Genomic DNA, 14,748 nt, shown 5'->3' with positions numbered 1-14,748 from the left:
GTATCAGAGTGTGCATCTCCTCTCTGTAGGCTGTTTCAACATTGTCAGTGATCAGACCTACCTATGTCGTATCATCAGCAAACTTAATGATGGCATTGGAGCTATGTGTTGCCACACAGTCATGTGTGTACAGGGAATACAGGAGTGGGCTAAGAACACAGCCCTGCAGGGCTCCAGTATTGAGGGTCAGTGATGAGGAGATGTTACTGCCCATTCTAACCACCTGGCGTCTGCTTGACAGGAAGTCCAGGATCCAGCTGCACAGCGAGCTGTTTAAGCCCAGAGCCCGGAGTTTCTCATCAAGCTTGGAGGGCACTCTGGTGTTGAATGCTGAGCTGTAGTCTACAAACATAAGTGTTCCTTTTTTTCAGGTGGGAGAGAGCAGTCTGTATTGTAGATGCAATGGCATCATCAGTGGAGCGGTTGTTGCGGTAAGCAAACTGCAGTGAGTCCAGTGAGGAAGGCAGCACAGAGCAGATGTCTGATTAGTCTCTCAAAGCATTTGCTGATGATGGGGATCAGAGCAACAGGACGCCAGTCATTTAAGCAAGTGATTTTGGATTGCTTTGGTACAGGCACAATGGTGGACGTTTTAAAGCATGTGGGGACCACAGACAAAGAGAGGGAAAGGTTGAAAATGTCCGTAAAAACACCAGCCAGTTGGTTCGCGCACGCTCAGATGACAGGCCCGGAATGCAGTCTGGACCCAAGGCTTTACGGATATTCACCCGTCGGAAGGATCGGGTTACATCCACTACTGAGACAGAGAGTGAACTAACCTCTGTAGCTTCAGCCGCGAGAGCTCTCTCTGCGAGGGCGGTGTTATTTCCCTCAAACCGTGCAGTTAAAAAAGTAGTTTTTTTTTTTTTTGGCATGATCTATTCTAAAGAAGCACCATTGTTGTCAGATTTTACTGCTGATTTGAAATATGTTCTTTGATCGTAATCTTGACCAACCGTTTTTAAGATTTCGGACTTTCCGCATTCAATTAGATAGGAGCTGTACTTTTATGCCGCTTGTTTACATTGAGCGTCCCAAAGATGGCCGCCGATTGGACTGACTTGCCCTGAAAGGGACTTTGGCTGAAGTCATTAGTTCTCCTGTTTTCTATCGGAATAGATTAATGTAACACAGACGCTTTCTTGATGCGGAAGTGCTGTACAGTGTTAAACAAGCAAACAAATTAAAGTAAAATCCGATTTCCTTGATTATAAGTCACATCATGGCAGTGAGTGCGGTGCATTTAGAGTCAGACGCCTTTCTTGTGTTTATGAATCATGCTCTCAGTACGGAGAAAGAGGAAGTGATGGGTCTGTGCATTGGCGAGGTGAATATCTTGTGTTTATTAAGTGTTGTATTTGTGTAAATGTGTGAATCACATCAGATGTGTTTATGAAACTCTTGAACTGTCTGTGTGAACGTCAGGTGGACACAAACCGCATCGTGCACATTCATTCAGTCATTATTCTGCGCCGATCAGACAAGAGGAAAGACCGAGTAGAGATTTCCCCAGAGCAGCTGTCAGCTGCATCCACTGAAGCCGAGATATCCTCCGTATACATACAATATGTGTTATTTCCATGCAAGAGGATTTTTTCTTTAGTTATATAGGACTTCTTGTTTTGTTTTTCTCAATGCTGCAAATTGATGTGCATTATATGATGTCTGAGAACGACTTTTAATAATGAAATGTATTATTATGTGTATATGTTATGTGTTACCGTGACTAGATACTAGTGTAGCACATTTACAGGCTCCATACTATACAATTTGTTCTTAATATGAGGCACAGGTTCGCAGAGATGACGGGACGTCCCATTAGAGTTGTGGGCTGGTACCACTCTCATCCTCACATCACTGTGTGGCCATCACATGTCGGTCAGTAAAATTGCCTAACCAGTTCTCTTTTATTGACACTAATTCCTCTGATGAGCTTGTTTTGTGATGATTTTCAAATATCAGTGTAAGAATTACAGGACCAAAGTCCACTGCTTTTGTGGCATATTGGTTTTACTTTATTGAGAAATAATTGTAATAAAATAACCATCAATTATTTTTGTAAGTTTATGCTAGTATAGGGTCATTACGTGACAACCAGAGGTCCCCAGCTCAAAATGTCGTTTTTGATAAATTTTTTTTTACTGGTTAAAGATAAACATAAATAATGGGTTAGTCAAAATATTAAATGGATCAGTATTTACTGAGTAATCCATTATTTTGCAGGGGGGGTCAAAATGATAGTTTTCACCTATGATTTTGGGACAAAACTACAGGTAAAAATTTATTTTATTTTTACACAGGGATGAATAGGTCTATTACTAAAATCAGTTGATGTCAGCACCCCTTGTTGCATTATATGCCAGTGGTGTAAGTCCAAAAATATGATAAAACACATTTTTGTGTTGTTTTTCCAAAGTTGGAGTGCCTATAACTCCAGAAGTATTAAAGATATCTTAATATCTTAGTACCCTGATTAAGGCTTTTTAGCCGAAATGCGTTGGCTAACAACATATTTTATAAGATGTTATGAGTCCAGTTGAATAAAGGTGTTTTTTATCTTCACCATGTGAGTGCCTTGGATTTTTGTCTTTTTTTTTTTCTTCTTCATATTTTAATACCCTTTTAGATTCTGGTTCAGAACAAACTTTCCATTTTTATCTTCATAAATCCCTATGTGGTTAAATCCTAGATACTGTATTGGGCTCTCAGTATTGCTTCAATCTGTAAATTGTTACATTTTCAAAGGAAATGTGGGTCACAACTTGAAGCTAGTTTTTCTCGTCCAACAAAACAAACATCTGAAGTACAAATAATGTTGAAACTAGAAATGTACTTTTATTTATTCACATTAAAACAGTAATATCAAAATCTTCATTTTCAAGAGTCCAAAAAATACACAAATATAAGTGACACATGTGGCTCTTCAGTGAGTGTGCACTACCTGTATCTAGTTTTTGGATTTCAGAAACGTATATCTGCAAAGCTCTGGAATGCATCATTGGGGGTTTAATCACGAAAGATGCTGAAACTCTACTGTATTTGTACTGACTTTCTTATTATTATAACCTTTATTTTACCAGATGAATCCCTTAAGATTAAAAATCTCTTTTCCAAGAGAGACCTGGCCAAAATGGCTGCGTAAAACAATTAAACTATAAAGACACAACTTTAAACAAGGGACAGTCGATACAGGCACAGATGTAGTAAGCCTAACTATGCATTAACAAACTGACACTGACCTAAGTTCTGGTATAAAAAAATCTTCAACATGTCTTCTAAAATCACTTAAAGGGACCAAACATTGCAGTCTCAAAGTTTGCTGAAGAGTATTCAAAGATGATGGAGCAGCAAAAGCAAAGGCCCTTTTTCCAAATTCTGTTCTCACTGTACTAATGCAGGTAATAAATCTTCCAATCGTAAGCTATAATGTAAATTGCTCTGGATTTCAACAAGTTGTAAGATATAATGGTAACAAACCAACCAGTGCTTTATAAATAAATACATACCAATGCAAATACCTATGCATATTTAATGAAGGCCAGTCAATATTTGCATATAGTACACAATGAATACATCCTGTAATGAATCTCAGAACCCCATGATAAACTGTCTAGCATATGTAATGATGAAGCTGAAGCATTTCTGTACAAAATATCACCATAATCTAATACAGGTAAAAAAAAGTAGCAGCAACATGTTTTTTCTAATATTTAAAGAAAAACAAGACTCATTTCTAAAATAGAATCCCAACCTCACTCTCAAATTATCAATGTGTAGTTTAAACGTCAGGCTATTATCTAATAAAATTCCTAAATGATTAAAGGTGGACACAATCTCAATTTCAGCCCTTTGAACAGTCTTTATCGGAATTAAGTCATTCTGAGATATTTTTGATTGAGTAAAAATCATAAATTTGGTTTTGTCTGGGTTTAAATATTGAAGTTGGTTTTCTATTTTTTTCAAAAGCTAACTGTAAAATTTCCAAAGCAGTTTTCAATTTAAAAGCAGAATCACAAACAACCAAATCATCAGCATAAAAATGAAAATTTGCATCATGAACATTATATCCCAAATTGTTAATATAAATAATAAACTATAGGGGGCCCAACACTGAACCTTGTGAGACCCCTTTACAAACAGATAAAACATCTGAATTCAGATGAAAAAATCCATCAGATATAACACACTGTGTTCATTCTGCAAGATAATTAATAAACCATCCAACTGCTTGATCAGACAATCCATTCTTAGACAGTATTTGTATAGTAGCATTACATTGTGATCCACTGATTCAAAAGCTTTAGACAGATCTATAAAAAGAGGAGCACAATGCTGCTTTTTATCAAGACACTGAATAATATCATTCACTACCTTTGTGAACACAGTTATGGTACTGTGATGCTTTCTAAAACCAGACTGAAAATTATTTAAAAGAGCATAACTTTTCAAATACTCCTTTAGTTGGTTACCTATCAAGGTCTACAGGATCTTAGCTAGAACTGACAAATTTGATATTGGTCTATAATTATTCATAAGTGAGGGCTCACCACCTTTTAACAGTGGACAAACAAATGCCTTTTTCCAAATTGTGGGAATTTTATTATTGATCAAAGTAAGATTAAAAAGATGTAAATGGTGAATATATATATATATATATATATATATATATATATATATATATATATATATATATATATATATATGGATCCAGGCCATCTGCACCTGCTGTTTTTGTAGGGTTAGGATTTTTAATTGCTTTATGCGCCTCACTAACTGAAAAAGCTACAAAATTAAACAGACTCTGCTCCACATTATGCTTTTTCTACCCTAAAAGTGACTCTTGAAAATTTGTATTTGGACACATTATTATTTTTCTGTGAATAAATAGTGGTACATTTCTAATTTCAACATTACATTGTTTCGACCTAACAGTTAACGCATGGAGCCACACTGAGAACCCCATATCTCTAGGATTTAACCATATAGGACCTTAAAAATAAAGATACCAAAATACATATTTCAGTGTAAAAATAATATAACACTGTCTGCTACCTTTCTAAGGTTATTATATTTTTTTGACCTGTACTTTTGCTCCAAAATCATAGGCTAAAATTGTAATTTTGACCCCCCTCTATAAAAGAATGCATTACTCATTAAATATTTATCCATGGCATTTCATATTTTGGCTTTCATCATCATTTATGTTTAACTTTCTTAAGTATTAACAAAATAAAGATTTTAGGTGGGGAAGTTCTTGAAATTTGGTTGATTTGACATAGAATAACCCTACCCTGCTTAATGTCTTTTCACAAGTCTAATTTTGACTGATCTGCAGAAATTTTTATTTAACCCTTCAAGCTCTGAAGGTCTTTTTTGTTATTAACATTTTTTATTGATTCATAAATTAACACAAGAAATACAACAACATCTATATAATGAATCAAAAACTTTTAACATTAAACCCCCACTATATCCCCTCCCCCTACCAAACTCTCAACCCACCCTGACCCCCCCACGAACAACCCTGTGGTCAATAGAATATAGACACACACACACACACACACACACACAGAAAACTAAAACAACAACATAAAATAACATACAATAAATAAGTATAATAATAATTAAAAAAATAAAATAAAATAAAAAACTCTAAATTACTCCCTCCACCGCCCCACCTCGAGATTCCCTCAAAAACGCTAAATAATTGCCCCATTTCTTATTGTAAGTTTCCCTAACCCCCATCCTAATGCTCGACCCCTCCTCGAAGGCAGCCACCCTCCCCATCTCCGCGCACCACTCAGGGAACGAGGGTGCTCCATCCGACTTCCAACTCCTCAAAATAACCTGTCTACCAATCATCACACCGGTCAAAACCCAATCCTTCATGTACTTATCTACCAAATCCATGACCTCCCTATCTCCCAAAATGCAGAGTCTGGGGCAGAACGAGACCTGAGTGCCCAACACATCGCACACAAAACTTTGCACCTGCTCTGAAGGTCTTTTTAAAGATTCCCTGTTTTAGTGGCATGCCCAAAATTGAAGGCATATAACTTGACAAAAAAAACAAAAAAACAAAAACAAAAACAAAACAAAGACTGTCAATTGTTTGGTATCATTTTTAAAGAAAACTTTCCAAATGTGTTAATTCTCTTTAAAAATGTTTTATCCCCTTTTCTCCCAATTTGGAATGCCCAATTCCCACTACTTAGTAGGTCCTCGTGGTGGCGCGGTTATTCGCCTCAATCCAGGTGGCGGAGGACAAGTCTCAGTTGCCTCCGCTTCTGAGACCGTCAATCCGTGCATTTTATCACGTGGCGCTTTGTGCATGACACCGTGGAGACTCCCAGCATGTGAAGGCTCATGCTACACTCCGCGATTCGCGCACAACTTACCACGTGTCCCATTGAGAGCGAGAACCACTAATTGTGACCACAAGAAGGTTACCCCATGTGACTATACCCTCCCTAGCAACTGGGCCAATTTGGTTGCTTAGGAGACCTGGCTGGAGTCCCTCAGCACACCCTGGATTCGAACTTGCGACTAGTCAGCGTCAATACTCGCTGAGCTATCCAGGCCCACTTTTCAAATTTTTGAATGAATTGATTATAATAAATTCTGAGAGTCTCTGACTAAGAAACTGCTGAGAAATAAAAAGAAAATAAAAAACTTGAAAAAATGAACTTTTTCCCTATTTTTCTGATTTGAAATTATAAATCTCAGGGTGTAAATAAGGTAGCTCCGAAAAACTTTTTTTTGTGTTTTGTTTTGTTCCCAATCATGTCAACTGTAATCCTGTCAAATTTTGTGTTGATACGACAAAGCAATCAAAAGTTATAGCATTACAAAAATAATTTATCCTAGTGTCCAAAAGCCTCCAAACAAAAACAAAAACAAAACATAATAATTTTACATAAGACACATGCAAACACAACAATGACTAAAGGTATGCTCCCTAGAGATTGAGTAACAAGATCTCATTCAGTTCCATTCTGTGTCATTTGAGTCATCATTGAGTCTGAATATGTAATTAGAGTGAACAATCCTCTCTAGTCATATTTGGATGACTTCCACCTCTGGTTGCAGCGATTTGAATCCTAATATGATTAGCTTAGAATTCCATGATGCTGGAGAGCATACTACATCAAGCTAACGCGTTTTTAACCAGATAGCACATTATGTGCTGTGTGCACATTGTGCTTCGTGTGGATTATCTAATGGTCTATGCATCCGATTACATTGTGTGTGAGCTCGTTTTAACAGGAATCCCCTCCTCTAAGTAATGTTGTGTGTTATTTTATGTTCTGTTTTTTTCCTGAAGTTATACGTAAAAACGCGGCTTATAAGAAACACTTGTTTACATGTAACATGTTTGTCAAAGACATAGCTATTACTCACTGCATTTTTATCTGTGAGTAAAACAAATAGGCTGGTTGTATTCTACGCTTTGAGAGCTTCCAACAACATATGACACATGGCTATTTGATCAGTTTGATGTTTTTACTGATTACAAGAATATGTACAGTGCAAAATTATGAATAAATTATCAAAACTGGGGCCTGGGTAGCTCAGCAAGTAAAGATGCTGACTACCACCCCTGGAGTCGCAAGTTCGAATCCAGGGCATGCTGAGTGACTGCTGTCAGGCTTCCTTAGCAACCAATTGGCCCGGTTGCTAGGGTGGGTAGAGTCACGTTGGGTTAACCTCCTCGTGGTCGTCATAATGTGGTTCTCGTTCTCGGTGAGGCGAGTGGTGAGTTGTGCGTGGATGCCGTGTGGATTAGCGTGAGCCTCCACACGTGCTAGGTCTCCACGGTAATGCGCTCAACAAGCCACGTGATAAGGTGCGCGGATTGACTGTCTCAGACGCGGAGGCAACTGAGATTCATCCTCCGCCACCCAGATTGAGGCGAGTCACTATGCCACCATGAGGACCTAGAGTGCATTGGGAATTGGGCATGCCAAATTGTGGAGAAAAAGGGAGAAATCAAAATTTTTTAATATAAAAATAAATAAATAATCAAAACTGAACACTGCAAATTTCAAAGCACTTTTTCAGTTTTGGTCATAATGCCTACATGCAATGTAAAATACAGCTTCTAAGCTTTAAAACGATACCTATTTTGTTTTATTGGTCAAGACTAGTTATTTATATTTTGATAATTATTGTTTTCCGATCCCAGCTTAAAGGATTAATGCATTAAATTGCATTGACCATGATTGGTCTTGAATCTTAATACTTGAATATAATTTTCACCAACATCAATGGTTGAAATGGAAAATGGATTTCTGGATTATGCTTCAGCTCAAGAGTACAACGGTTATTCTCTGTACAGATATCAGGACTCAGGCGATGTATCAGATGATGGATCAAGGTTTTGTTGGACTCATCTTCTCATGTTTTATAGAAGATAAAAACACAAAGGTATGTTAAGAACACATAGCTATTTGTCATTTTGCTTTTTATTTAAAGTGACATACAGAATACTCACCGTAATGTTAATTGATGTCATGCATTGTGTCCTCTCTTGTGTCTTTACCTCAATTAAACAACATTCTGTCTTCTAGCTTTTAGATGATTTTGACCATGATGTGTTTGTCGGTTTCTCTTGTAGACTGGTAGAGTTTTGTACACCTGTTTTCAGTCAGTACAAGCCCAAAAAGGCTCTGAGTAAGTAAACCGCTTCTCATTTTTCTTGTACGTTTTACAGCAAAAATAAAAATATAGATTGTACGTGTGCATTTTACCATTGCATTTTGTCCTTTTCCTTGAGAAATATCTAAATATCTAAATATCTAGTTTTTAAAGAGGTCAAATCACACATAATTTGGTTTTTCTTGACCATTTTTCACCATCCGTTTGACCTGTTTACTGTTTACTCCTGTGGCTTAAAGAAACGGCACCCTGTGCATGTGAAATAAGCAGTATTTATGAGGATCCAATATAGTTTTAACTGCATCATCCTTCAACAACAACCTCTTTTCAAAACCTCCACTGCATTGTGACAGAGTTCGAGTTACAGTGGTCGAAAGATACAGATTACAGCCTTTTTTCCATCTCATATGATCAGGTATGAGCGGATTGAAATCCCAATCCATGTGGTCCCACATGAAGCCATTGGGAAAGTCTGTCTGGAGTCTGCTGTGGAACTGCCGAGAATCCTCTGTCAGGAAGAACAGGATACATACAGAAGAATTCACAGGTAGAGAGTTATTACCAGGGCAGTCCATTTCCTCCTTTTACATCATGGCTGCTCAGGATCTCATGTTATCTCTAAAACAAGGGTCTGCCAATTATTGTTTGATCTCAAGCTATTTTGTTTTGAAAAAAATGTCATTTGTTTTGTAGTCTAACTCATCTGGATCCTATCACAAAGATACATAATGGATCAGGTAATGTAGTTATTATATCTACATCTGCATTTCCAGAATGAAATATAGATGCTTGCATGGCAGCAAAATAATAGTGTTAAAGTTTCAGGAAAGTTTCGGTTTTACGTTTTGCTTCTGTGTAAATTAAATGCTTATATCAGAGTCTGTTTTGCCGTTTTTATGACACTCAGCACGTGTCTCATTATCTGTCGGCTGTGCATGAGAATTTACACTCAACACAGCACTGTAAAGAGTCAGTGTTTAGTGGAGTGTAAAGGCAGCCGTAGATGGTTAAATAGACACAAGAAGACCAATCACAATTCAGTAGAGCAGTGTTGTATAAAGTATCTAATCGTTATAATGACTAAGTTCAGGTATGAAACTCTGAATGGTGTAAGCTGAAAGGTTCTTTGAACTTGTTATCTGTTAGCCAATCAGTTCGCTCACATGTGATATGTCAAGCCAATCGGCTCACATGGCGTAAGCTGATAGGTCCTTTGACATCATCGGGTAGCCAATCAACTTGTGTACTCTTTGTCTAACATTTAAATTTGCTCAGTTTGCAAGTAAGCCGGTTTCACTGCAGCACGCTGTGAGAGTTTTCCTTCCAGAGAAACCCTATTCCTCCCCAGCTTCACCTGTTTAGATCTGCTAAATGGAGATTGTATTTATGTCTAATTGTGCAGCAGCATGTAATACATGCTTGATACAACATATCTTGTGTTTTTCTAATTGTGCAGCAGCAGGTCCACATGCTTAACTCATTATGTATGTAGATGTTCTAACAGTAGCAAGTCTCCGTATTTGATCTTCAGTAGCAGCAGCATAGCAGATCTAGTCCGTTTAGACAATATACTATTAATATGTCATATTCACATTGGAAATAGAAATTCAGATAAATAATTCAGACCAGTTTTCGAATTCAAAACAGATTAAAAAAAAAATCTAATTGATTAGAAAAAGATTCAACACAACAATTTGATTGCAAATCACTTAGGCTGTCACTATTATCGAGCTGCATGCAGTTTACAGCAGTTGCAGCTTTTATTTTTTGCGTAGTTCAGTTGCAAAAGGAATTAAAGGTTCTGGAGGAATGTATCAGAGTAAAAGTATTCAGTTTCTCTTCAAAATGTAGTGACCGAAATACTTGTTCAAAAACTTTACTTAAGTACAGGAACAATTTGTACTTTGTTACTCTGTGTTGGTAAATAACACACAAAATTAATTCACTACAAATTACTAATTGCTTCTCTAAAACTGTAATCAGATTACTGACTGATCAATAGTCTAAAATTACTATTTACATTTTCTACAACTATTTTAGGCTGTCAATAGATAAAATCATGATCAATCTTCTTTTTTTGTTGGTACTACGACTAATCTACCATAATTCATGAATTTCTTGAATTTTTCCTGTAAATATGCATTGCTTTGCTTGCATTGCATATCTTAATGCATTGCTTTTCTCTTTTATTATATAAAAATCAAAATGTTGTATACACACTCACCAGCCATTTTATTAGGTACACTTGTACACCTACTTATTCATGCGAATATCTAATCAGCCAATCGTGTGAATGTTCACATCAACCATCAGAATGAAGAAAAAATGTGATCTCAGTGATTTTGACCGTGGCATGATTGTTGGTGCAAGATGGGCTGGTTTGAGTATTTCTGTAACTGCTGATCTCCTGGGATTTTCATGCACAACAGTCTATAGAGCAGGGGTATCAAACTCATTTTGGGTCGTGGGCCTGATTGGACCTAGTGACATTGCTTGGGGGACGAAGTTTATATTTATAAATTATATATACTGTGTGTGTATATATATATATATGCAGTTGAAGTCAGAAGTTTACATACACCTTAGCCAAATAGTAGATGTCCAAAACGACTTGCCGAAACTATAGTTTGCTATTATGAATTCTGTGGAGTGGTTAAAAAATTAGTTTTAATGACTTCAACCTAAGTGTATGTAAACTTCTGACTTCAACTGTGTATAAATACACTGATCAGCCACAACATTAAAACCACCTGCCTAACATTATTACATCTAATATTTATCCTTGGACCTGTCCATGTTGTTATTATTTCTATGAGAGAATCTTCACTGTGGGAATGTGTGGCCATGGAACTTGTGTCACCCTCAGACATGTATGGCATTCGCTGATACACGTGACTGCGAGCATTGAATGTCCCACATAAATTAAAAGAAATTTCACTGATCATGCAAACTATAACATACATGCAACACCACAAATTTAAATGTTTATCTGTTCTGCTGTTGCTAACAAAATAATAGTATGAATACATCTTACCCAAGTTACAGACTAAATCAACGTGAATGCTTTCCAACATTACTTATTTATTTTTCTCGCAAATCAACCTGTGGGCCGGGGATGATCCTTGGCAGGCCTGATCCTGCCCGTGGGCCATATGTTTGACACCCCTGCTCTAGAGTTTACTCAGAAATGGTGCCCAAAAAAAAAAATGTGAACGGCAGTTCTGCAGATGGAAATGCTTTGTTGATGAGAGAGGTCAACGGAGAATGGCCAGACCGGTTTATTAGCACCATAGTGGCGGCAGTGGTGGCTCAGCGGTTAAGGCTCTGGGTTACTGATCAGAAGGTCAGGGGTTCAAGCCCCAGCACCGCCAAGATGCCACTGTTGGGCCCCTGAGCAAGGCCCTTGACCCTATCTGCTCCAGGGGCACCGTATCATGGCTGACCCTGCACTCTGACCCCAGCTTAGCTGGGATATGTGAAAAAAAGAATTTCACTGTATATATGCAAATGTATAATGTGTGAAAAATAAATATAATTAATTAATTAAAAAAATAGTGTTCCCAATAAAGTGCTCAGTGTTTGTATATATATATATATATATATATATATACCTAAAAGTAATTTACTTAAATGAAAGTCAGAAACTGTTATCTGATTATAAGAATTTGAAATGTAATGTACTACACAAGTTTTTGTTCTAAAAAAGTCATTAGATTACAGTAATTACTTTGTAATTGGATTACACCCAACACTGGTTACCGTTTGAGTATGAAAATATAATGATGATGTCATCGCTGTCAGTTACATTTTGAAAGGCGGAAGATTCTATCAGTGTGTCAATGAGAAACTTTAATATGAAATTATTAAAGTATAATGTTTACAATTAGATGGATTTGTATGTTAAGCGATCCAAGCTGTATTAATTGTAGAAATTTGCAGAGAAGAAAAAGAGGAGGAATGTCAATGCAGCCCTGCCTTGCAAGCACCATAATTATGATAAAAATTATCTTGTTTATGTTGTGGGAAAACCCTGTTTATTTCACAAATGGCAAAATGTAAAAACTTTTTGACAGTTTTGAAATCTGATTTGTAAAGGTCTTTGTCATTTTGTGTGTGTTCTCAGTGTTCACTAAAAACCTGTGCAGTCAGATGTCGGCTATAAGCGGCCCGCTGCTACAGTGGCTGGAAGATCGACTGGAACAAAATAATCAAAGTATCATCGAACTCCAGAAAGAGAAAGAACGACTGACACAAGAACTGGCTTCATTATGAGGAGAATAAAAGAATGAATTCTTTAAAAGCTGACTTTCTTATTTCAGTTTCTAGTTTTTGCACTGAAAGCACTGGCCTTTCTGCCTACTGCACTCCTCTCATCAGAAATCACTGGCAGAGCACAGATAGGATGTCTGTAATTCCCCATTTTTGTGACCTCAGCACATTTCTGATCACTGTCTGAGTGCTTCCACACAGAAATTTGAATTATGAACGCTTTTGCCTCTATAGCCCACGAACTGTTCGGTTTGACACTTTTCTAGCTCAGTTTCCTTTCAGTTATGTTATTTTGTGCCACAGGCGCACACATACAGTATTTACACTATGTGGCCAAATGGATGTGATACCTCCCCTTCTAATGAATAGGTCTGGCTTTTCTGGTACATTTTTGCCAGGACAAAATCTCAATACAACTCCATACAAAGCTGAAAGCACACAGTTTTCTAGAATATCACTGTATGGTGTTAAATTACTGGAATAGCCAAACCCGTTAATTAAAAGGAAGTTTTTTCATACATAAAGTTTATATATATATATTGCATTTTTTTGTTGAAGCCTAGATCTGCATGATACTACACTCACTGGAAACTCTTAAAAATGTCAGTTTTTGGAATTATCTGTTGGCTTTTGTGCTTTTATGTTTCTGTGATGGCCAAGTAGCTCCTCAGTCTAACAGTCTGGCATTGAGACTAAAAGTAGAAAAGGTGTGATAAAAATGACTGTAATGAACTTTAAAAAACAAAATACTAAAATGAACACTTTAAACAGCTGGATCTGGTTCAAGGACCATAAGGTTTTACTGTAGATTGATAATTTTTTTGACAACGTAACCCTAACTGATGCTTTCATAAATGTGTGAGTAATGTAAAACCTATTGTTGTTTGAAAAGGCTCCAGTTTGACACTGTGTTCATGTCTAAATTTGAGTTTGTTACATTGTTAGTATCTTGTTCTAGAATAATTTCATTTAGACTCAATTTTGGCCAGAACAGATGAAAGAAAGACAGAAAACAGTGAATTTAACATACCCTTCTGACTGAGTTGTCAAACCCCATGTTGTGGTGATGATGTGCCACTTGAATGCCTGGTAAAGGGAAACATATACAGTGGGAGAATGACTGTACTTTGCATTCTTTTCTAAATTAATACAACATTTTCATTGCAAATTATATTATCAGCATACATTTTTTTAATCAATTTCAGATTTTTTTGTCTCCATTTTACTTTATTGACAGCATGCAAAATATGTTATCAAGTGTGATTTGAGAATGTTCCAAAAAACATCTTGTGTGTTTTAATGGGAGACATTTTTACAAAATAGTTAACATGGTCAGTGTCACAAATGTGCTTATTTGATAAGTGATATAAAAATGGTGCACTAAAACATTTCTTATTCTTTATTTCCTATAATTTTTGATTGTTTTAAATATTTTTGTGTGTGGTTTATTTCCAGGTACAAAAAAATAAAAGAAATAAATGTGTGTTCAGACTTTTGGACTGCATTTCCATGTAAAAATTCTATGTGCCAGTTTTGCACATAAGACAGTACTTACAGTGATTTTACCACAGTTACACAGGGACATTCTTAGGCAATCCTGGAAAATCCCAGAAATTTTGTTCAAGGTGATGAAATTAAAAGTTTTTTAATAACTGTCCAGTAAGTGAAAGGATGGTATTTGGGGTAAAAAGTCAACTGTTGCAGGTGCTAATGGCACCTATAAAACACATTGTTTTTCATAAGTGGGGCGATTAGATTTGTTCTGAAAAATGTTCAAAGTGGGCTCACATTGACTGATCCAATCACAATGGAGATGAATTT

General features: G+C 36.6%; 1 protein-coding gene across 1 annotated transcript; it reads left to right on the top strand.

Moving 5' to 3' along the window:
• Nucleotides 1-1,086: 1,086 nt before the first annotated feature.
• On the top strand, nucleotides 1,087-14,437 carry LOC127429365 (lys-63-specific deubiquitinase BRCC36-like). Its single transcript, XM_051678357.1, has 8 exons — nucleotides 1,087-1,327; nucleotides 1,426-1,546; nucleotides 1,792-1,878; nucleotides 8,339-8,427; nucleotides 8,618-8,673; nucleotides 9,074-9,205; nucleotides 9,352-9,395; nucleotides 12,782-14,437. Exons 1-8 carry the CDS (start codon nucleotides 1,223-1,225, stop codon nucleotides 12,928-12,930), a joined length of 783 nt encoding a protein of 260 aa, XP_051534317.1. The 5' UTR covers nucleotides 1,087-1,222; the 3' UTR covers nucleotides 12,931-14,437.
• Nucleotides 14,438-14,748: the final 311 nt, after the last annotated feature.

Source organism: Myxocyprinus asiaticus, chromosome 38 (genome assembly GCF_019703515.2).
Source record: "Myxocyprinus asiaticus isolate MX2 ecotype Aquarium Trade chromosome 38, UBuf_Myxa_2, whole genome shotgun sequence".
Classification (NCBI taxonomy): Eukaryota; Metazoa; Chordata; class Actinopteri; order Cypriniformes; family Catostomidae; genus Myxocyprinus; species Myxocyprinus asiaticus.
Note: the sequence above shows the minus strand (reverse complement) of the source record. Positions and strands in the feature narration are given on the sequence as shown.